The 22524-nt window shown below is 37.7% G+C and overlaps 2 protein-coding genes and 2 pseudogenes across 2 annotated transcripts; 2 read left to right on the top strand and 2 right to left on the bottom strand.

Moving 5' to 3' along the window:
* Window positions 1–1359: 1359 nt before the first annotated feature.
* LOC103256254 (histone H2A type 1-A-like) lies at window positions 1360–1752 on the bottom strand. Its single transcript, XM_008054155.1, has one exon. It carries the CDS (start codon window positions 1750–1752, stop codon window positions 1360–1362), a length of 393 nt encoding a protein of 130 aa, XP_008052346.1.
* Window positions 1753–2081: 329 nt separating this feature from the next.
* Window positions 2082–2466, top strand: LOC103256253 (annotated as a pseudogene).
* Window positions 2467–11273: 8807 nt separating this feature from the next.
* LOC103256252 (histone H2B type 1-A-like) lies at window positions 11274–11657 on the bottom strand. Its single transcript, XM_008054154.1, has one exon. The coding sequence runs from the start codon at window positions 11655–11657 to the stop codon at window positions 11274–11276; it is 384 nt and encodes a 127-aa protein (XP_008052345.1).
* Window positions 11658–20792: 9135 nt separating this feature from the next.
* Window positions 20793–21141, top strand: LOC110595290 (annotated as a pseudogene).
* Window positions 21142–22524: the final 1383 nt, after the last annotated feature.

The following is a 22524-nucleotide window of genomic DNA, read 5'->3' as shown; positions in this document are numbered from 1 at the left end:
AAATCTGGGAAGTTAAGTTCCATCTCCTTGATAGGAGCATCTACATGTTGCTTACAATTCATTTGTTTAGACTTATTTTATATCCCTCATTGACTTATGTCAGTATTCTTTCCTGAGTTTAAAATTTCACATTTCTTGCTATGTAAATATTATCTTGCTTTGTTCAATCTATCATTGCAATTATTTTCTTCTTTAAAAAAATCTTCCCTTTTTGCCCTCTCCAATGAGTACCTTACTCAATGTTTATGTTGATTGAAGGATGACTGACCCTTTTAAAACTTGAATGTCCTTATTCAACATGTTGTAGTTTGTGTTTAGAGAACTTTATACTTTTTTCTCATGTCTGTTTCTATGTCTTATTAGGTGTAGCTCTCAAGTCTCTAGCAATGGCTTTTTTTGTTCTTAATTTTAAAGTATCCATTTTTAGGTAACCAATGAGATTTCATTCTTAGGCAAACTGTTGAATATTGTACAGCAACTTTTAATTTTGTATATGACAGTCTAAATGGTAGTGCTTTTTAATTTCTCTTGGTGCAAAAGTGTAAACAGGTGAACTGATCTATTCTGTTTTTATTAACTAAAATTATTGAAATACTTATTGCCTCAAATCCCTAACAACTTTAAAGTGTTATGATAGAAGGCTTTATCAGTTCCTAATGAGACAGACACCAGTATCTCACCATTATGCATGATATAATCTTTTTTACTTACTCTACATTTTAAGAAACAATTCTCTTATTTACAAAGTGTGTGAAGCCACAGGTCTAACTTTCTATAACCCCACACCTCCCTTTTTCAAATTAAATTTTGAAGCTACTTGTTGTCTAACTTCTTATTCCTATGTCACATATCCAAAGTTCTTAGGACCACATTGAGAAATGAATCTTAGTACTTCATGCAACCTTATTAAACTGCTTGATGTACTGTAGGATTGGCCCAAGGTAAACTGAGAGGTGAAGATTACACTTCTTCAGCTTGCCGTAATGAAACCATTAACGTACATAATCCCTAGCTCTTTGCAATGTAAATCTCAAAATAGGATCACTCATTACACTGCCTCAGACACATAGATGTCAACAATGGAGTAATGGAAATCGTCCTTCCATGCACTCCAGATGAAGAACCACATCCCTGTGGCCAACAATGCTTGTTCACAGAAAAAGACAAAGATTCTTTCGACGGGATAGTCACTAGGAGTCAGGGTTTAACTTTCTTGTAGCGTTAACTCTGGAAAATGGTGTCATTACAGCCCTTACTTTATGCACAGCCTTCTTGGAAGTAATAGGTGGCTCTGAAAAGAGCCTTTTGCTAGTCTTCTCTCCAGTATTTTAATCCACTTCCCCACACCTCCTGGAGAGATTACTTGCTTTGGGCCTTATGGTGGCTCTCGGTCTTCTTGGGCAGCAGCACAGCTTGGATGTTGGGCAGGACACCGCCCTGCGCGATGGTCACCCCACCCAGCAGCTTGTTGAGCTCCTCATCATTGCGGACGGCCAGCTGCAGGTGGCGCGGGATGATGCGAGTTTTCTTGTTGTCGCGAGACGCGTTGCCCGCCAGCTCCAGGATCTCTGCGATCAGGTATTCCAGCACAGCTGCCAGGTACACTGGGGATCCAGCTCCAATCCGATCGGCATAGTTCCCTTTCCTCAGCAGACGATGGATTCGCCCCACAGGAAACTGCAAGCCAGCCCGAGAAGACCGGGATTTAGCTTTCGCGCGTGCTTTTTCTCCTTGCTTTCCGCGTCCACACATCCCTAAAAAAAGAAATAGTGAGCCAAATGACTAAACGGAGGCTTCAAGATCGCTGTCAGTTCTATTTATAGTCTGACAGCAGGCTGTGGTTTGCTCTCTGATTGGCTGATGGCTGTCTATCCAATCAGAAAGCCGTACTAGAATCGCCTTATTTGCATATACTAGCTACATGCTAGCCAATCAGATTATGGATGCCCACCACGTGATTTGAGGTTGTGGCTATAAATGCCACCCTTTCCAACCTTGGGTGTTCTGTAACTTATTGGCGGAAAGTTTGAGTGGTGGTGTTGTGACTGCTGTGGAGCTATAATAAAACTATAGTATTAGCTATGTCAGACCTGTCTGCGAAGGGGAATACAATTTCCAAAAAAGGCATTAAGGAAGCTGCCACAGAAACTACAAAGAAGGAGGGCAAAAAGCGTAAAAAGTCCCGCAGAGAGAGCTATTCTATTTTCATTTACAAGGTGTTGAAGCAGGTCCATCTGGCAACTAGTATATCTTCCAAGGCCATGGGGATCATGAATTCATTCGTCACTGACATTTTCAACCATCATCGCCAACGAGGCATCATGTCTAGTGCATTACAACAAGCTCTCTACTATTACTTCCAGGGAGATTCAGACATCTGTGAGCCTACTGCTGTCAGGAGAGCTCGCTAAGCATGCTGTGTCGGAAGGCACCAAGGCTGTCACTAAGTACACCAGTTCCCGGTAAATTGGCCAAGCATACATATCTAACTCAAAGCCTCTTTTCAGAGCTCCTCACAGTAACGAAAAAGCTGTGGGCTCCTTGTACTTACATAAATCAGTCAGGTACTTTAGAAGATTGTTCCATTTCTAAGAATTTATGCAGGTGGAAGATAGCTTTAATGTGTTTGTGGAGAGTTTTTTTAGAAGTAAAGTCTGTCGGGGTCGGTGGCTCAGTTTGTAATCCCAGCATTTTGGGAGGCCGAGATTGAATTTTCTGAGCAGGTGGGTGCAAGACCAGCCCAGGCAACTTGGCAAGACCTCGTCTCTACAGTAAAAGGCAATTAGCTGGGCGTGGTAGCACGCACCTGTAGTTCCGGTTACTTGGAAGGTTGAGGCAGAAGGTTCGCCGGAGTCCAGCAGGTCAACTTTGGCGCGGTCGTTAGTGTGCCACTGCTCTCCAGTCTGGGCTACAGAGTAAAACTCCAACTAAAAAAGAAAGTCCGCAAAATTAATGTGAACCTCTTACTGAAGTCCATTATATTAAAATAGTGCTTCCAAGTTTGGGATTAGATCCTAAAATGCCCACATAATCTGAAATAGCAGAAACTCTTCCAAGGTGGTTTCCTGAAAAGCTAGTTATCCATAGAGATATTTGAGAGAGCAACAGGCATGAGGCTGTGGGGAGGTCTTCACACCTCAGGGAAGTCTGCTTTAGGGAGCATTTAGAGTATTAAGTGAATTGTCTCCTGTGAATCAGCCTAATTACCCCTAAACTGTTGAGATTTCAAGACCAGGGTTTCTTGGCCCTATGTTTTCTACATTTCTTGGGGTCATTGGGCTAAATTTTTCACGGAGATGTTGGCATTGAAATGTGGAGAATTTACCTCTGAAATACTTCACAGTGGAACCCAACAACTTAGCTAACTACAATCAACTGGCAAGCTAGTGACTTCAATTGAAGTTATTCTCACATATATTTTCCTACAAGTTATGGCATTATCATTTATGAGGCAATCATTAAAAGTGTTTGTGTCCTGTTTTACTGGATTACTTGGACTCTTAAGAGTGGACAAGCATTAAAATTTAAGAGCAGACAAGTACTTTAAAAAAGGGAGTGGGGAAGAAGTAACCATACACACAACTGTTAACAAGACACTGATTTAGGGTCCCAGTGCTCTAAGACCCTGGAAAACAACAGATATCACATAGTTCTCAAAACCTGTCAACTTTGTGACCACTCTTAATAAGCTACCCTGATTATCCAAGGATTTAGGATTATTTGGGAAAAAGGTAACTAGGAATGCCAGTCAAAAACAACATCTTTTTAAGGGCCAATGGAACTAGTTCAAATGATAAATAATAATACTAAACAGGATACCCTTAGGCAGAGAAGTTCCATGAGTAGGATGATTCGAGCCCTGGCTCCACTGCCCTTCTTCACACCTTGACTTTACTTCATGTTCATCACAGTTCCAAGTATTCGTACAGATGGGACTAAGTCCAGGCAGGCAGTAAGAGTTTATTCCACTGGGTCTTGAAGTGAGAGCAAGAGACTTCTTAGATTCCTTTCCTCTCAGGTCCATTTTCTAGAGCCAAGCCTCATTCAGGTGCTTCCTGAGCCATTCACCTAAGGAGATCACATGATGGGTGTGGCCCCATCCCTTGCCTTCCTATATACTTGGCATCTTAAAAAGTTAAATGTAATTCTAGTTATTTTGTTGTTATTGTAGATAAGGCATTTTCATATTTTCTAACAGTTTGCTGTTTTATATGAAAGATTACTTGATGTATATAATTTTTATATCCTACTATAACCTTACCAAATTGACTTTTTTTTATTTTATTTTATTTTATTTTGTTTTAGTTAGTTTAGTTTAGTTGTGGGATACACGTGAGTATTTACTATATACGTAAATTTTGTGCCAAGAGATTTGGTCTTCTAACAGGGCTTCTCTCTCCCTGATAGCAGTTCTGGCACCCAGTGTGTAGTTGTCTTCCCCTTATCGTTTCTCTCTCCTCTCTCCTCTCTCCTCTCTCCTCTCTCCTTTCCTCTCCTTTCCTCTTCTCTCCTCTTCTTTTCTCTCTCTCTCTCAGCAGTGTCTGATCGTCTGTTGTTCCCACCTTTGTGCTTATGTGACCAGTGCTCAGGACCCATTTAAAAGTGATAAGTAAGAACATGCAATATTCAGTTTTTGTTTCTATGATAGTTCACTTAGCATGATGATCTCCAGCTACATCCATATTGCAGCACAGAACATGATTTTGATCTTCCTTATGACCATGTAATATTATATCACGTATAAGTAGCACATTTTCTTTAGCCAGTATGCTTTCAATGGGCATCTGCGTTGGTTCCATGGTTTTACTATTGTGAGTTTTGCCGCAATGAACATACGTGTACAGGTGTCTTTTTGGTGGACCGATTTATGTTCCTCTCGGTGTAGTCCCAAAAGTGAGATTACCGGATCATATGGTAGCTCAATCATTAGTTCTTTGAGAAAATGCTACACTGTTTTCCACAAAGACTGAACTAGCTTATAGTCCCACCAACAGCATAAAAAGTGTTCTCTTTTATCAGCAGCCATGCCAACATCTGCTGTTTTTTGACTTTTTAATGATATCCATCCTTCCTGATGTTAGATGATATCTCACTGTAGTTTTTATTTGCATTTCTCCCATGATGAATAAAACATTTTTTCATGTTTTTTGGCTGTTTGGATGTCTGTCTTTGAGAATTGCCCACTCATGTCCTTTGCTCACTTTTAAATGGGCTGTTTGCTTTTTACTTGTCAATTCATTTCAGTTTCTTGTAGATGCTGAATGCTAGGCCTTTTTTGGATGCATCTCTTGCAAATATGTTTTCCCATTCTGTGGGTTGTTTCTTTACTCTCTTGATGGTTATTTTTGCTGTGCAAAAACTTTTTAGTTGGATAAGTTCCCATCTGTCAATCTTAACTTTTGCTGCATTTGCTTATGAGTACTTGGTCATTCATTCATAGCCTACTCTGATGTCCATGGGGGCGTTCCTTAAGTTTTCTCTAAGATTCTTACAGTTTGAGGTTTCACATTTAAGGCATTTTGAATTAATTTTGGTTTATGGAAATAGGTAAGGGTGCAGTTTCATTCTTCTGCATGTGGTCAGTCAGTTTTCCCAGCACCATTTGCTAAATATGGTTTACTTTCCCCAGTGATTGTTTTTGAGGACTTTGTTGAAAACAAGTTGAAATTCCATGGTTTTATTTCCAGATTAGCTGTTCTATTCCAGAGACCTATTCTTTATGTGTCTATTCCTATATCAGTATACCATGCTGTCTTGGTTACTGTAACCTACTAGTAAAGCTTAAAGTCTAGAAGTATGATGCCTCCAGCTTTGTTTCTTTTGCTACAGATTGTTTTAGGTATTTGGGTTCTTTTTTGCTTCCACATGGATTCTTGTATTGTCTTTTTAGGTCTGTGGAAAATGATGCTAGAAACTTTGATAAGAATTGCTTGCATATATAGATTGCCTTGGGTAGATGGATACCTAGATGATACTGATTTCTTCAGTCCATGAGCATGGAGGATGTACTATGTTGAATAAGAAGGGTGAGAGTGCACATCCTTGTCTTGGTCCAGTTCTTAGTGGGGAATGCTTCCGGTGTCTGCCCATTAAGTATGATGTTGGTTGTAGGCTTGTCATAGATGTCTCTTATTATTTTGAGGAATGTTCCTTCAATGCCTAGGTGTTCAAGAGTTTTTATCTGAAGGAATATTGTATTTTACTGAATGCTTTTTTTGCATTTCAGATAAATAATGTGGTTCGTCGTTCTACACCTGTTTATATGATAGCTGGAATTGCATTGCATATGTAGATTGTCTTGGGTAGAACGGATACCTAGATGATACTGATTTCTTCAATCCATGAGTATGGAGGATGTATTTCCATTTGTTTGTGTCATCCTTGATTTACATATGTTGAACCAGTCTTGTATACCAGAAATAAAGGCCACTTCGTCATGATGAATATTTTCGGAAATGTGCTACTGAATGTAGTTTGCTAAAATCTTGAGAAATTTGCATTTATGTTTATTGTGTTTATGTTCATCAGAGAAATTGGCCTGTAGTTTGCTAAAATCTTAAGAAATTTGCATTTATGTTTATTATGCTTATGTTTATCCGAGAAATTGGTCTGTAGTTTCCTTTTCATTTTGAGTCTTTGCCATTTTTGGATATCAGGATGATACTGGCTTCATAGAATGAGGTAGAGAGAATTCCTTCCTCCTCAATTGTCTGGAATACATTCAATAGGATTGGTATCAGCTCTTTTTTGTATGTTCTTTTTATTCCGTGATGCTTTGTCAAATCTGTTAGTTGGGTATTGAAATCTCTGATTCTAATTGTGTGGTGTCTATTTTCTCTCCTAGTTTAATTAGTAGTAGTTTTTTATAAATCTTATGTTGGGTGTATATAAATATATTCAATGTGAATATTTCTTGCTTGTGGCTTAAGCTTTTTATCATTATGTAGTGCCCTGCAGTGGCGGAGGGTATTCTTATATATGAATCAATTTATTGGTCTATTTAGGGTTTCAATTTGTTCCTGTTTCAGTCTTGGGAGGTTATTTGATGCCAGGGATTTCTTCATTTTCACTAGACTTTCTAGTTTTTTTGCATACAGGTGTTTGTAGTAATTGCTAATAATCTTACTAATTTCTTCAAGGTCACTTGTAATATTGCCTTTTTCATTTCTAATTGTGTTTATTTGGACTCTGACACTCTCTCTCTCTGTCTCTGTCTCTCTCTCTCTCTCTCTTCATTCTGGTCAGGGGTCTGTGTCTGTCAATCTTATTTCTCTTTTCAAAATAACAGATTTTTTGTCTTGTTGATCCTTTCTATGAATTTTTTGGACTCAATTTTACTCAACTCTAACTTTATTTTAATAATTTCAATTTTTCTACAAAATCTAAAACTAGATTGCTCTTGAGATGTAGGCTGTTTACTTGAAAATCTTCTTTTTTTTTTTTTTTTAATGTGTTCCTGCAATGCTCTAAATTTCCCTCTCAAGCATTGATTTCATGATATCCCAGAGGTTTTGGTATGTTGTGTCCTTTTTTCCATTTGTTTTTGGAATCTGTTTATCTCTGCCTTGACATCTATATTAATTCCCAAATCATTCAGAAGCATGTTGTTTAGTTTCCATATACTTTTGTATTTTGAGAGATTCCAGTTGATGATGATATTTATTTTTATTCCACTGTGGTTTGAGAAGATGCTTGATATGATTTTGACCTCTTAAAATTTGATCACACTTGACTTATGTCCAAGAATGTGGTCATTCTTGGAGTATGTTCCATGTGCTAATGAGAGGAATTTATTCTGGGGTTGTTGGGTAAAATGTTCTGTAGATGTCTATGAGGTTCAGTTGGTCAAGTGTTGATTTAAGGTTCAGGATTCCTTGTTAACTTTTTGCCTTTATGGTTTGTCCAAGGCTGTTAGCAAGGTATTGAAATCTGACTATAATTGTATGGTTGTCTATGTCCTCTCCTAGTTTAATTAGCAATCATTTTTATAAATCTGAGTACTCTTGTATTGGATGTATATGTACTCATAATGAGTCTTCTTGCTTATGGCCTAAGCTTTTTATCATTACGTAGTGCCCTTCAGTGTTCTTTTTAACTTTCATTGATTTAAAGTCTGTTTTGTCTGATAGAATAGCTACTTTTGTTCTTTTTTGTTTTTCGTTCTTCTAGAAGATATTTCCCCAGTCATTTGTCTAGAGTCTGTGGGTGTTCTTTGCAGTGAGATGGGTTTCCTGAAGGCAGCAAAAGGTTGGATCATGTTTCTTTATCCAATTTGCTGCTCTATGTCTCTTGTATGGCCCAATTAGTCCATTCACATTTAACTTAATTATCAATATGTGGAGTTTTATTCCTGTCATAATTGCTATAAAGAGGCTGTTTTGCCTTTTAGGTTTTGTGTCTGATTATATAGCCTGTTAACTCGGTGCTTGCTTATGTTTTTGTGATGGATGAAACTATTCTTTCATTTTTGTGCTTATGACTTTCTTATGACTTTCAGCAATCCTGAGAGGCTGGTCTTGAGGTGGCATATTCTCTTAGGGATTGGATGTCTGGGAATAACTTTAATTTTCATCATTATGAAGCTTAACTTGAAAGGATAAGAAATTCTTAGCTAGAATTGCTTTACTTTTAGAATATTAAAGATGAGACTCCAATTCCTTCTGACTTGTTGGATTTCTGCTGAGAAGGCTACTGCTATTCTGATAGGTCTTCTCTGGTAGGTGGTTTGTCCGTTCTCTCTAGCTGCCTTCAGGTTTTTTGTCTTTAATGCTTATCTTGTGGAGGTGGATTATTGTGTCTTGTTTCTTGGGGATGGTCTTCCCATATAGTACCTTGAAGGATTTATCCTGATCTCTTGTGTCTACATAGTCACCTGTCCAACAAGATGCAGAAAGTAGGAGAAATTATATTGGATGATTCTTGGAAGACTTGTTCCAAGGTGTTCTCAGTTTTCTCTTCTGGTCTCTTTACATAATTTCAAATCTCATATAAGCATTCCTCATTCTTCTATTCTTCTTGAGCCTTTTCTTCTTGTTTTTGTTAGACTAGTTTAGTTCAATAGCTCAGACCACAAGCTCTGAGATTATTTCCTTTGCCTCAATGATTCTCCTGCTCAGGCTTATAATTTTTCATACCAAGAAGATCAGCTGTGACCTTTTTTTCATATTGGCTAGCTCAGCTTTTATTTCCTGCACTATTTTCATTGCTTGAGAGTTCTCTGCTTCCACTTTCTTGTGGTTTTCTTTCACTGTTTTTGCCATCCATAATCTGAATTCTATGTCTGTCATCAGAAACAGGTCACTCTGGATGGGTTCCATTTCTTGGGATCTGGGAAGTCCTTTTGTGGGTGATTACTCATTCAAGTTTTAAGGATTGCTACTGCCTTTTTCACTGGTTATTTCTTATATGTGAAGACAGACTCTTCTCTTTTTGTTTTGTTGATTTTTAGTTAGATAAGGTTGCTACTGTTGGTGTAGACTTTTGTGGGATTTTTAAAAAAAATTCTGTTTTCATTTATCCCACAGAATTAGGAGGTAAAGCTGGTGGAGAAGGGCTAGGTCAAACTAGGCCACTCTCCAAGCTCCAACCTATGGGAATAATTGTCTATTCCAGTGTGAAATGGGTCATCTGGCCTCTGTGGCCATTCTGTGGAGATGCCCAAGCCTTTCCTGTTGCACAAAAGAGTTCACACTGAGAGAGAGGTTGCCAAGATATCAGGAGTCCCCCCCACCCCCACCACCTCCAGTTCCCCTTCCCTTGCCTGAAACTGCTGGTGCTTAGAACTCTAATTTTCTTCCTGCCGCAATGTTTTTCACATGCACAGGAACTGGCTGGTCTGCATTCACATTCCCAGCTGTGAGCATTCAGTGGGGATTGGGAAAGGGGATGGGTCCCCTGGCTGCTGTGGCAGTGCTGCAGGAATGGCAGAGCCATTAGTTACACAGAAACTTTCACACAGGGAAAGAGGGGTTACCAGGAGTTCTTTCCAACTCCCCTTCCCTTACTACTTATTTCAGCAACAATATTTTTGCTGCATATCCCAAACTGAAGCTGCCTGCAGAGGAAGAACCTTCTCTTAGGATGAACATGAGTGGCTATTCCAGAGTTGTTTCTCAGCATGGTAGCTGGTCATTCAGCACTGCCTGCAAGGAATAATATATCGGGAGTGGTTTGGCCTTAGGTGTTCAGGGTTCCCTACTTAGTGCGAGTCCTAGCATCATACAGTTGTATGGTATCCAGGTTGTTTTCCATGTGGGACTGGAGTCCCATGAAGCTTTTGGTGTGGAGGTGGAAGTGGTATGTATAAAGCTCCCAGTCTAAGATTCTGCCAGCAACAATGACAGAGTGGTTCTTACCCTCAAGGTCCTCTTGACATTTTGGATACCTACTTTTGAAGTTATACCCTATGGCAAAATGTGAAACATTTGAGTATTTGAATCCAGCAATACAAACCACAAACATCATTTGTATTATTCTATAACAAAATAGAAAAAGTAACCCTATCATAACTTATTTGAAGAGTAATGTAAAAATAGAGATTAAGTTACTCTCAGTTGGTCAGTTGATTATGGTTACACAGGTTGCTGGGCTCCAACATGTGTTAGTTTAATATGACAAGGATTGCTGCACTAAAAAGTCAACCTTTTATCAACATAGTATAGAGACCTCAGTGAAGTAGAAGACATCAGATCAGGAAAAAACCCTGGACTTGGGACAATTCCCAGCAACTTGAGAGCAGTTAGCCTGGTCTGTAACAGGAAGTATTTTTCACCACCAAGGCCAGAGTAAAGAGGAAGAGAAACAACCTAATCTAATGCTCCATGCCAGACATTCCTAAGGTCTTAATTCTACAGACCCAGGCTCTTTTTGCTATTATCCGACAAAAAGATTTTGAAGGTAAAATATATCAGGAAAAGTCATTAGTTCGCACAGCACTTGTTCACAAAAAGGACATCCATCTGAACCTGCAATTACTGGAACATCTAGAGATCTCCCTTCATAAAATTTCCCATGGTATCTGAGTTTTCACTATTTCTATCTGCTGCAGATACAGGTCAAAGTTGGCTCATAGGAAGCTTAAACTAAAGATAGCTATATATGACTATTATAGAATGTATCCATTTTTGTTCAACTATAATGTGAAAGAAAAGCGAACTTGACAGATTACTCTAGCAATGAGAGCTGCTCCTAAACAGTCTACAGGCCTTTAGAATGGGTATGTGGCTCTTAAAAGAGCCTTTGGTCTGTCAAGTTCATCTGGTGGTTAGATCATTTTACTTGGAGCTGGTGTACTTGGTGACGGCCTTGGCTCCCTCAGACACAGCATGCTTGGCCAGCTCCCCAGGTAGCAGCAGGCGAACGGCTGTTTGGATTTCTCTGGAGGTGATGGTCAAGCGCCTGTTGTAATGTGCCAGGCGTGATGCCTCAGCAGAGAGGCGCTCAAAGATGTCACTGACAAAAGAATTCATGATGCCCATGGCCTTGGAAGAGATGCCGGTGTCTGGGTGGACCTGCTTCAGCACCTTGTAGATGTAAGTAGAATAGCTCTCTTTGCGGCATTTCTTGTGCTTTTTGTCCTCCTTCTTCGCAGTTTTCGTAACAGCTTTCTTGAAGCCCTTCTTGGAGATGGCGATGCCCTTTGAAGTAGGCTCTGGCATGGCAAGTGCACAGCTCCACCAGGAGATTGTTAAGCAGATGGCATTCCATGGAAAGAGAAGTGCTGTATTTATAGGCAGGGCGTGCCAATGACGTCTTTGGCATCTGACATCTGATTGGGTAATGGGTAGTGGTGTACAAAGAAATGAGGCAATACCAGTAAGGGTCGCTGATTGGATAGTCGGCTATTAGCCAATCGGATATTAACCCACAATATGCCGTTAAACTACAAATAAACCAGATACCTGTCTTAACGGTTACATTTTTCAGTTATAACGGTCTTATTTTTGACCTATGTCTGGATGTGGGAAGCAGAGAGAAAAAAACAAAGGTGTAAGGCTACGTCGCGTTCACTTAGAGTGGCCTGCAGTTTTCCCCGTGGACCATGTGTGCCTCCTGCTCCGCTAGGACAATTTGGCGAAGCTTTGTACCCGGCACAGTACCTGACTACAGAGATTCTGGAGCTGACTGGCAATTAGCCCGCAACAAGATGCCCTTCATTCCATGCCACCTATACCTGGCCAGCCCAAACGACGATGAGAAGGCCAACAAGCTGCTGGGATAAATCTCCATTATGCAGGGCGGCATCCTGCCCAACATTCAGGCCATGCTACTCCCCAAGAAGACCAAGAGACACCACCAGTGCAAGTAACCTCACAAGTCATTAAAGCCTAGCTGTGGTTTGATGCCTGGAAGATTAAGAAAAAAAGGCTCTTTTCAGGGCCACTCATAATTTCTGAGGGAGAAGGTTTGAAAACCACCCACAAAAACACTAACTGCAGATTCGCTGACAAGAAATTTATCTGAACATAGGTTCTAGTGAGTAGGGTATCTGGAGCAATTCACTCAACACTCAAGAGTGTAATGAGTGCAAACTTCATCACACTGCGTGAAACTGTTTTAGCACCCACTTCACACTATATATAGGGCAGCCATCCTAGCAGCTTCCTCATCTGGAAATGCATCCTTGGGTAAAGGAACACATGTAGATTAGCGCATCATCATGGCTATATAATTCCCAAGAAAATGTGAATGTCGAGAATCCTATTTCGGGGCTTGTATTTTAATGAAACAGAGTTAGATCAATGATTGGATTATAGGCCAGAGAAGATTCTTAAAATTGCCCATTTCAGCACAACTTTGATGATTAGAAGAGCATGTATAGAGGTCAGCTAATGAACAAGTTTGTCTAAGCATACATCTAGACAGCATGTTTTCTCAAGTAGCTTCTTTTTAAATTTTTTTTATGGACAATCATATATATTTGAAAAAAAAATAGCCTCTGCATGAGACAAAAACCTGAAGAGCTATGACCTGAAGAGCTGAAGACCCTTGGAGCTGGAGAGCCATGCACTCAAGTAGCTTCTACCAAGACATTTCCTTCCAAGAATTTTAGGATGGTTGCACGACCTGAAATCTGTAGCCATGCTATACCAATAAAGCAAAATATCAATAACACATACATATGTAACACACCTTGTGTTTATACTAAGAGTACAAATAAATAATAGGCTGTGTTATACTGTGTAGGTTATAATTTAGGTGCAAGCCTAATACCCTTTGGATGGTGAGATATAGTCATGTGACAAGACAGCTTTCTATCAATTATTCAGGAATATTAGGCACTGAATTCTAACCACTGAAAATAAGATAATATATTGTGTTGATCCTTTAACATTGCATATTAGGAAACAGTCACAGAAACAACTAAAACCAATAAGGCAGCCAAATACACAATTACCGTACAAAAATTGGACTTCCAAAGGTCTCCAAACACAATTAAAAACAAAACAAAAATCTGCACATGTATAAATTATGAAAATCTCTTTAAAATTCACAGAATTAAAAACTGTTTTGGTGATACTTGTACCTACAAAATTATGTCCAAACCTATAGAGTAAATAGAGTTATTTGTTGAAAATAACTTGGAACATCACTTAGAAAGAAAATAAATTTTAAAAAATGTTTTAAGACTACAAGTACATAGTTTTAAAAAAAATACCGATATTAGCATCTTTGAAAATACTGATGAAATGTAAGGATTTCTGTAAATATATAAATAGCTTAAGGTGAACCTAGAAAGTAGTAAGGACTAACATAAAGAAATAAAACTGATGTCATCAATGAGCCAACAGCCTCAAATATTGGGCTTTCTCTTAGACCTTTAAGGAAAAGATACAAGAACAGCTAATGAAATGGTTTCAGATTATGGAAGCATCTCATTCACACTATTTAGGAAAGGGGGAAAAAACCTGATGAAGTAGGGATGCTTCTAAGTGCAGCCAACTCTCAGTTACAAATAAATAACCACAGATCTTTCATGAATATGCCAAGCAAAAAATTAATAATGACAAACTAGGTTTCATCTAAGAATGTGAGGATGTTTGAATGTTAAGTAAAATGCAAATTTAATTTACTATATAAAGTTTTTGAAATTCTACTTTAAAATCAGTAGTTGCTTAAAAAGCATCTGCTAACATGTTTAGTTGGGTAATATTTGTTTCTTAGGGGAATGCTAGTAGTTATTGTTGGAGGACTTTTTTTATTCCAATTATTTTATAATATTCTAAAATATTAGTTTGTTAAGAAGGATATTTTAAAGATATTGCTGCACTAGTTTAAAAGAAATGAAATCAGGTGTAAGTAACATCTGCTGGGTAATGTCCCACAAATTATTGGGAAATAATTATACTGGAAATCCATGGTATTCCTCAGAGTCATCCACATTTTCAGAGAAGGATTTGTGGTCAAGTTTCAAAAAACATCATTTCAGTGACTCAATTATCTTCCATGTAATAATTGCAGCTACTTCAAATTCTGATATTAATCTACCATCCTCAGTTCATACAAATTAGATAAGATAGGATTTTACTAAATACAATGAAATACTTTTTCGGTAAGTGTTGACTGGTTTTCATTACTAAATTCAGAATTCCACAATTAGACTGAGGAAAAGGTGGGGAATTAGGGCAATTAAAGACAAATGAAATTGGGAATGAACAAATACACACAAGACTTGATGTTAAAACTCAAAAGGAAGTGTCTTTGCTTACTTTCTAAAGTAGGTGAATGAGAAACATAGAGATGAAGTGAGAACTCATGCTCTAACGCAGCCTGTTCTGCAAAAGATCAAACAAGGGGATTGCCTTATTGCTGTAACTCATTACAAACATCTAATCTAGGAACATCAGTATTAATAGAATTCAGACAGTAGAGCTGGAAGTTTTTCAATATATATATATTTTTACTACAACAAACATTAAGACATACTTTTTACTGCATGACCAGTCACTCTTAGTAATACACATATATACCAAGAGCTAAAGTTTTCAAAAATAATCTACCATAGTGGAAGAATTCTGAGATGACTATTCTAAAGTATTCCTTTTTTTTTTCTATTTTTTCTTGAGTACTCTGTTCCACAAATGGTTCATGATTTGCTGTTTGGCACAACACTGGGAAGATGGGAATGGTCAATCAGAGAATTCTACTCTGAACACAGGTTTAGTCAGTAATGAACTATACTCACTGGGGCATAATGATTGTTTCAAAGAGTGGGAAAGTCACCAAAGTTGGGCCAATAAGAAAATTTCCTGAGATTTTCAGACCAGGAGATGGAAGGGACACTTTTATAGGGCTGCAGGGCAGTGTGAAGTCTTTAGAAAATTAATCTAGAGCTGCCAGTGGTTGAATCTCTTGCTCTTGAGAAAAATTAAAATAAAGGTGATATCAGAAAAGAGAAATTCTATGATGGTTGAAATAGAAGGTGGGGATAGGGAGGTAAGGGAAATTAATGTCTGTTCACCTCAGATTCTGCCCTCTGAAGACTATTGCAGTCCTAGCAGATTTTCTTTCTATTCTAAGGTGACCTTCTAAGAGAATCTTCAATGGTCCCCTCCCGTTTTCCCTTCATCAATTTTGATGAGTTTCTTTCCCTTGTAAGCACATCTGTCTGACAGATTCTAGTGACAACTTTCAATTTGACACAATGAAAACTCCATCCCCAAAACATAGTGAAGTAAATATATTTGGTCTTTAATCCTGGCTCCTTATCCCAGTGCTTTTAGGTGAAATTAAAAGGTCTTGTTCTTACTCAAGAGGTACCACAAGGGATAAATGGACAATAAAGGAAGAAGCATGAAATTAAGGAAAAGGATGAAATTTTCTTCTTTCTCCTAATGTTATAAAATAATTATAAGACAAATACAGAACTGATAAGGAGTACAGCTGGCCCTTTGAGAAGATGTATAGAAAGAACATCAGATCATTCTGTCTCCATTCCATAGGATCATCAGCCCAACCCTTCTCTCTGCTGCTAAGAACCCATGTGAGAGCAGTGGAATGGGAAAGTCTGCCCCTCAGTTTTTTCTGTTACACAGTAATTCTTCTGAAATCCTGAAATGTGCCAGAATCAGACCATATTTAATTAAGTTTGCCTTCAAGTTCTTTCTACACAGTAGCAACAAAATTCACAAATACTACTTTTCCATCTTGAATTGCATTATTCCGTGGTCCAACTTAACTCACCTGTGTTAATTAACCAGTAATATATGACCATCATATGGCACCCAGATTACATGATGCTAAAAATAAGATCTAAGCTTGATGCCTTCCAGTGAAATATAACAATGTTACTAAATCACAATTCCCCCCCTTTATAAACATGATAGCAAAAATAAGGATTCCTCTAATGAATCTCTTCTACCCTTGTTACCACAGAGAAACATAAGTGGTGAATTACATTAGGCATTTTGTTCTTAACATGTTTCTACTGATTCCCTTTGAATCTCAGTTATTTAGGTTCTACTTGGATTCTAGGTTGGTATTTAAGATCAGGCATGAGACAAAGATGTTCACTCTTAGCATTTAATTAAACTACACTCTGGAAGTTTTTGCTAGTGCAATAAAGCAAAAAAAAGTAAGTAAAAGCATATAGATTTTGGAGGAAATAAAACATTTGTATCCACAGATGACAGAATTATTCTTCTCAAAAATTACAAGTAACCTGGGGAAAAAAAAAAATCAAAACAACTGTCACAAAAAATCCACTAGGTCTAATATAAATTTGAAAAAGGAGAATAAAGTGAGAGAAATCACTCTAAACTGATTTCAAGACATGTTATATGATACAGTATTTAGCAGTGTGCAGTAATGGCAAGATGAGCAAAAAGATCACCGAAACTCCACCTACCAATACCATTACACTGTAAGTTAGGATTTCTACATATGAACTGGGGGGATACAAGCATTAACCTTCAGTCCATCATGTTATGTTCACACAAAAATCTGTATACAAAGTTTTATAGTAGATTTTTTTAAGAAGCCTTGAAAAACAACAAAATTTTCCCTTAATAGATGAATGTTTAAACACAGTCTGGTATATTCATACTCTGAAATATTATTCAGCAATAAAAAAGAATAAGTATTGGTATGTGGAATAAGTTGAATGGAATTCAGAAAATCATGTTAAGTGAAAGTAAAGCCAATTTCAAAAGGTTACATACTATATGATTCCATTTATATAACATTTTAAGATAAAAGTTATAGAGCTAAACCATACATTAGTAGTTTCCAGGGTTTGGGGATGGTTGATGGGGTACCAGGAAAAGTAGCAAGTGTGTTTCTCAAGGAATAGTATGACGGGATCTTTGTGATGATGATATTGTTCTGTGTCTCAACTGTGGTGATGGTTATACAAGTCTATGTGTGATAAAATTACTTAAACTATACACATGTTGTACCAATGTCACATTCATGGTTTTGATATTGTGACCAACCATAATAAAAGTATTCAATCCTTCATTTGTATAAAATGCGCCTGACTGGGTACAATGCACCTTTGGTTTTGTTTTTTTACTGAAGGCTGTTCTCCCTGATTTGCAAACTGTTTGCTGGAATAGTCTCTTTCCTCCAATTCCAAAATTTGCTAAGATGGGCGATTTCAAATGTTTTTACCACAAAAACTATGTGACATAATACACATGTTAATTAGCTCAATTTAGCCATTCCACAGTGTGTGTGTGTGTGTGTGTGTGTGTATACATATACACATATATATATTTCAAAATATGTTCTACATAGCAAATGTATACAATTTTTCTTTGTCAATTGAAAAGTATTTGCAAATTAAAGAAAGTTTATAAATGTTAGACTTACTGAAGTAACAAACTACAAAATGCAGAAAATTATATGAATGCCTAACAGTGCTGATTTTTGAATTGAGAAATCATTAGTCCAAATGACTAGTGGGAATAATTAATCCAAGTAATCAGTCTAAAAAAAGGCTTCTGAGAACACCAACCTTAGGATTCTAGTTTAACATGCTCGCTTGGAGCTGGTGTCTTTGATGGTTAGTGTATAGAAAACATCCCTTCAATAAAGTAACTTTAAGTGCTTCTGAATAAAAACTTTGGCTTGTGAAATAGCACAATTGCTTTGTAATACCCTGGGAAGTGGTAGAAGAACCACATTCTGGAAATTCTTGCACTTGGCAAAAAACTTAACAACCACTATCCTTGCAGAATTGAGTAAACTTGCTTTAGAATCTTGCCAAACAAATAAAACTGCTATAATAACAACATCTGTAGTTCTGACATTTCTCATTGTCTTTTCAAGACACTCACACACCCACTCACACCTAGAGATTCATACTTAAACCCCTTAGATAATTAACACAGGAACATAACTTGCCCTCATTTAAGAAAATGGCTGATGACTTGGATGAATCCATGGGGGTGTGGAGTACTCATTTATGTATCATGAATTTAAATAAGACTTTGAAATTACCAGATCTGATTGGATGAATGATAGCAGAATATATGTAAAAGTGAAACTGCTAGTTCAACTCTGGTTGGATAAATGCTTACCCGACATCAAATAGCTGTGAATACTTTTCTCAGTTCTGTTCTAAGTATTATTACTTTTCTGTTTTCTTCTTATTTGAAGGAGGAGAACAGGAAGGCAAAGCTCACAGGAAAGGCACATGGTATCTTCTCTGGGGCTAGCAGGAAGCCAATCGGCTGGGAGTGTCCATTCCAATTCCAGAGCTGGCAGGCTCTATGATAGATACGGGACCCTCATCATACCCGGGTAACACCGCAGGACTAAATGCTCATTGCATAGGGGAGGCGTCTTCCTCAATATCCAAGAAAACTAAGAGCTATCGTCACAGAGTCAAGGGAAACAAAGTCACTAGGTAGTAAAGCCCAGCGAGCAGTATTCATTTCTGGGTAAAGAAAGCAGCAAACCAAACACCAAAAGCTTTTCAGAACTGTTTTAGACAAAAAGTCTTGGATAGATGCCTAAGAACGACATACAATATTTCAATAAATCACTCTGTTTGAAAAATATATCTTGACAGCTTCCTTGTAAATTTTGTCTGTAACTACTATGTGAAAATAGGATTTTCTTGAAATTTAGATTGTCGATAGATTTTCATTTATGGTCTGTGCTAATCTTTTCCATTTCTTGAAAACCATGCTATTGGTAGCCACTGTCAAACTTAAAAAGAAACTGAAGCAAAATTAATATAGATAGAATGTTTATTTGGACCAGGCTTGAAGATTGCAACATAGGAACTTAGATTCCAGTTGCCCTGAATATGCACTCCAATTGGCAGCAGTTACAAGTGGATTTTTAATGGAAAAACAAGGTAGACAGTGAGTTTGTTAGAATTTCTCATTGGTTTACAGACATATAACGTTAATTAGTGATTGACTACGAATTGTTAAAACTGCAGGATATGTGTCATTGTGTCTAGTGAGGCTTTATTAGGTTAACTTATAGGTTTCTATCTGTGGCAATAGCAAGTAGTTTCCAAAGATGAATACACAGTTTCTGGGCAAAGTGGTACGTGAATGCGGTTGTATTTTAATGTCTCTCTGGGCCTGATGATCTAAAAGGATTCACATTCCTCAGATGCAAGTTCTTTTCTTTTCTCACCACTAAATTAATTTCAAGGCACATTAGAAAAACCGCAGTTAAAAAAATCAAATGCTGGAATAGGTACAGCCAAGAGTTATTCATCGCTCTGCCCCCACAGGCTTTTAGCCAATAGAATTGCTCTCCTGGGCCATAGTGATTGGCTCAAAGATAAACAAAACATCCTGACGGAGCCAATGACTTACTGAGATTTTCAGGTCTGCAGCTTGAACATGCTTTTTCTTTAATTTATGAGGATGTGAATGAGACTCTGTAGTTGCTGTGGAAATGTGTCCTTATTGGAAAGATTGAGAAGGAAGGTAAAGTGAAAGGGAGCAACGCAAATAAGAGTTTGGAAGTTTGGAGCGGGGAAGAGAAAATTGGTATTTACATAATCTTATCTCGGCAGCTGTGCTTGTTCCAAAGGGAATGCCAGTGATCCCAGTCGATTTAACTCTAAAACTTTTTTTGACCACTTTTGTAGTCTTCTTCTTATTATTATTAATGCTATTTTAAAAGTTTGACTGCTATCACTTTTGCAAGAGACTGTGTCTGACAAATGCAAGGCAAAACTAATCACAATGAAAATTCCATACCTCCCCATTCTCCAACCTAATGAATAAATAAATGACCTTAATCCCGTCCTTCCTTTTTTGTTGCAAAAATACTGATGTCTTTGCTGTTAATCCTTATCTTTCATAGTGGGAGAGGTGAAAGAGTAGAAGAGAGAATAATTTAAAGGAATTGAGCCTGTTTAAAAGTTTTAAAGTAAGTGGCAGAAGTGGAAAGAAGTTGAGTCTAAAGTTGTGCATGACAGTCTTACAGACAGCAATGGGCACTGACAAAAGTAGAACAAAAAAAAGTCAAAAAGTTTTTCTGTACTACTTTGTGTACAAAGAAGGACATTTTAAATCATGTTAACAATTCACAGGTTCATAAAATAAAATCAAATCAAAAGGAAAGTAAGCAAACTCACACTGAAAAGAACCTGAAATGAATGAAACTAACGTTACTTTTATGTTGGTATTATTTGCAGTGACTTTTGAATATAGTTTTCTGATGATACATTCTTAATGGGATATCTGCTATTTCTGTTAGAAACTTAAAAAAGATAAAAAGCTTCCCAAATTTTGTAAACGAACTCAGAGCATAGAAATATATAGGAACTTTGAGATGTACCAGGGCTTCAGTAGTAAAGGCAGAAATAGATTTCAGCAATGGCAGCTCTCCCAGGCCTGCGCCCTGCTAACACCGGCCCCAGGAGCCCCCAGCAGTGGATCAATGGCTGCTCTACGGCAACCACAGGTGACCCAAAGGTCCTAATCAAAACTGCTGACATGTCGGAAGAGATGTAACAGGATTTGGTGGTGTGTACTACTCTGATATTGAAGAAATATAACATAGAAAAGGACATTGGGGCAGATAATAAGAAATTTGACAAGAGCTACAATCCCACCTGGCACTGCATTGTGGGGAGGAACTTTGGTGATATGGCACATGGAACCAAACACTTCATCTTCTTCTACCTGGGCCAAGTTGACCGTCCTTCTTTTCAAATCTGGTTAAAAGCACGGACTAATCAACACATTCAGTGATCTATCTAAAAACAAGTACTGCATCCTAATTTCCAAATATTAGAGATTGAAATTTTCAACCTTGCTACAGAAACATCTCCAGCTCTGACCATTGTGTTTAGTATAGGGTACATTACTAATTTTTGTTGTTGTAAGATAGTTTACAACATGGTTTAAATTTTTCAAAATTTTCTATTCTGTACTTCTGCCCCATGTTTTTTAAATTTCAAAATCTAATGCTTTAGAAAATAAGTTTGTTGCAGATGTAGAAAAAAAGTAGCAGCTTCCATGGGGTTCTATGAGCTAGTGTTATCAGGAAATCAAAACTGGACAAACGTAACACAAGACAACTTGAAGCTAGTGTCAATTACTAGAGTAGATGCAGATTTCTAAATAAAATAATGTAAAGTTAAATCAATATGCTTATTAAGGAAAAACACATTGTGGAAGGACTTGTTTTATCCTTGGAATGCCAGTACACTTAAGATTTTAAGATCCACCCACCCATTAAACAAATGTTACTGAGCACCCACATGTGACAGATACTGCATTTGGCACCAGAAAAACAGCGGTAAAGTAGATAATATTTCAAGGAATTTATAGGTAAAGAAGTGAACGAATAAATAAACCATATAGTTTTAGAAAATCAGTGCTAAAAGAAAGTTGTTGCTATAGAAGATAAATGTATAAAAGTTACTGAGAGTTACTGGGTCGAGGGCATGGTTCTGATAGGTAGGAAAGAAGGATGAGATAATTTTCCTGAGGAGATGAATATTTGAGCCAGATCTGGAGGAGGGAATCACTAAGTACTATGAAGAGCAAAGGACAAGGTCCATTCAGGGAGATAGATGAGATTTAAGACACTGACTAAAGTGTGGCCAAAGATGGCATCTTGAGCAAAAAACTAATCTAATCAAAGGACACAGACATAAAGTGGGGAGATATGACTGAGTGGCAGCTTGGGGTCAGTTGATACAAAGCTTTATGTGGCATGTTAAGGCTATTGGAACCTCTAATCAAAAAGGTAGATTTTTAAGACTTCTGATTACAGGAGTGAAATGGTCAGATGTGTGAGTAATCAAGAAACCTCTGGCACCAATGTGGATGGACTATCATGAGCAGATGGTAAAATATAAGGAAACACATTTTTCCAGTTTGCTTGAGGAAGAAACTTGGAATTCTCTTAAGCTTAGAACTCAGCACTTCATCCCTGGGAGCAGTCACCCAGAGTCAATGTTGTGCTGGAGCTGGCTCTAGAGATGGCAAACCTACTCACAGGGGCCAACTGTTAAAATTTCATTAATTTTGCAAGTTAAATGCCACCATTATAAAAAGTTAATCATACAAAATTGCAATTAAATGCATTAAATTTAGC

The sequence above is a fragment of the Carlito syrichta genome, unplaced genomic scaffold, assembly GCF_000164805.1.
Source record: "Carlito syrichta isolate Samal-C Ts95f unplaced genomic scaffold, Tarsius_syrichta-2.0.1 Scaffold289164, whole genome shotgun sequence".
NCBI classification, from domain to species: Eukaryota; Metazoa; Chordata; class Mammalia; order Primates; family Tarsiidae; genus Carlito; species Carlito syrichta.
The sequence above is the reverse complement of the archived record's forward strand: the minus strand, read 5'-3'. Positions and strand labels throughout refer to the sequence as shown.

Bases quoted from the DNA above. Each gene is read 5' to 3' on its own strand.
- LOC103256254 (XM_008054155.1), bottom strand. From the start codon at position 1,752: ATGTGTGGACGCGGAAAGCAAGGAGAAAAAGCACGCGCGAAAGCTAAA.
- LOC103256252 (XM_008054154.1), bottom strand. From the start codon at position 11,657: ATGCCAGAGCCTACTTCAAAGGGCATCGCCATCTCCAAGAAGGGCTTC.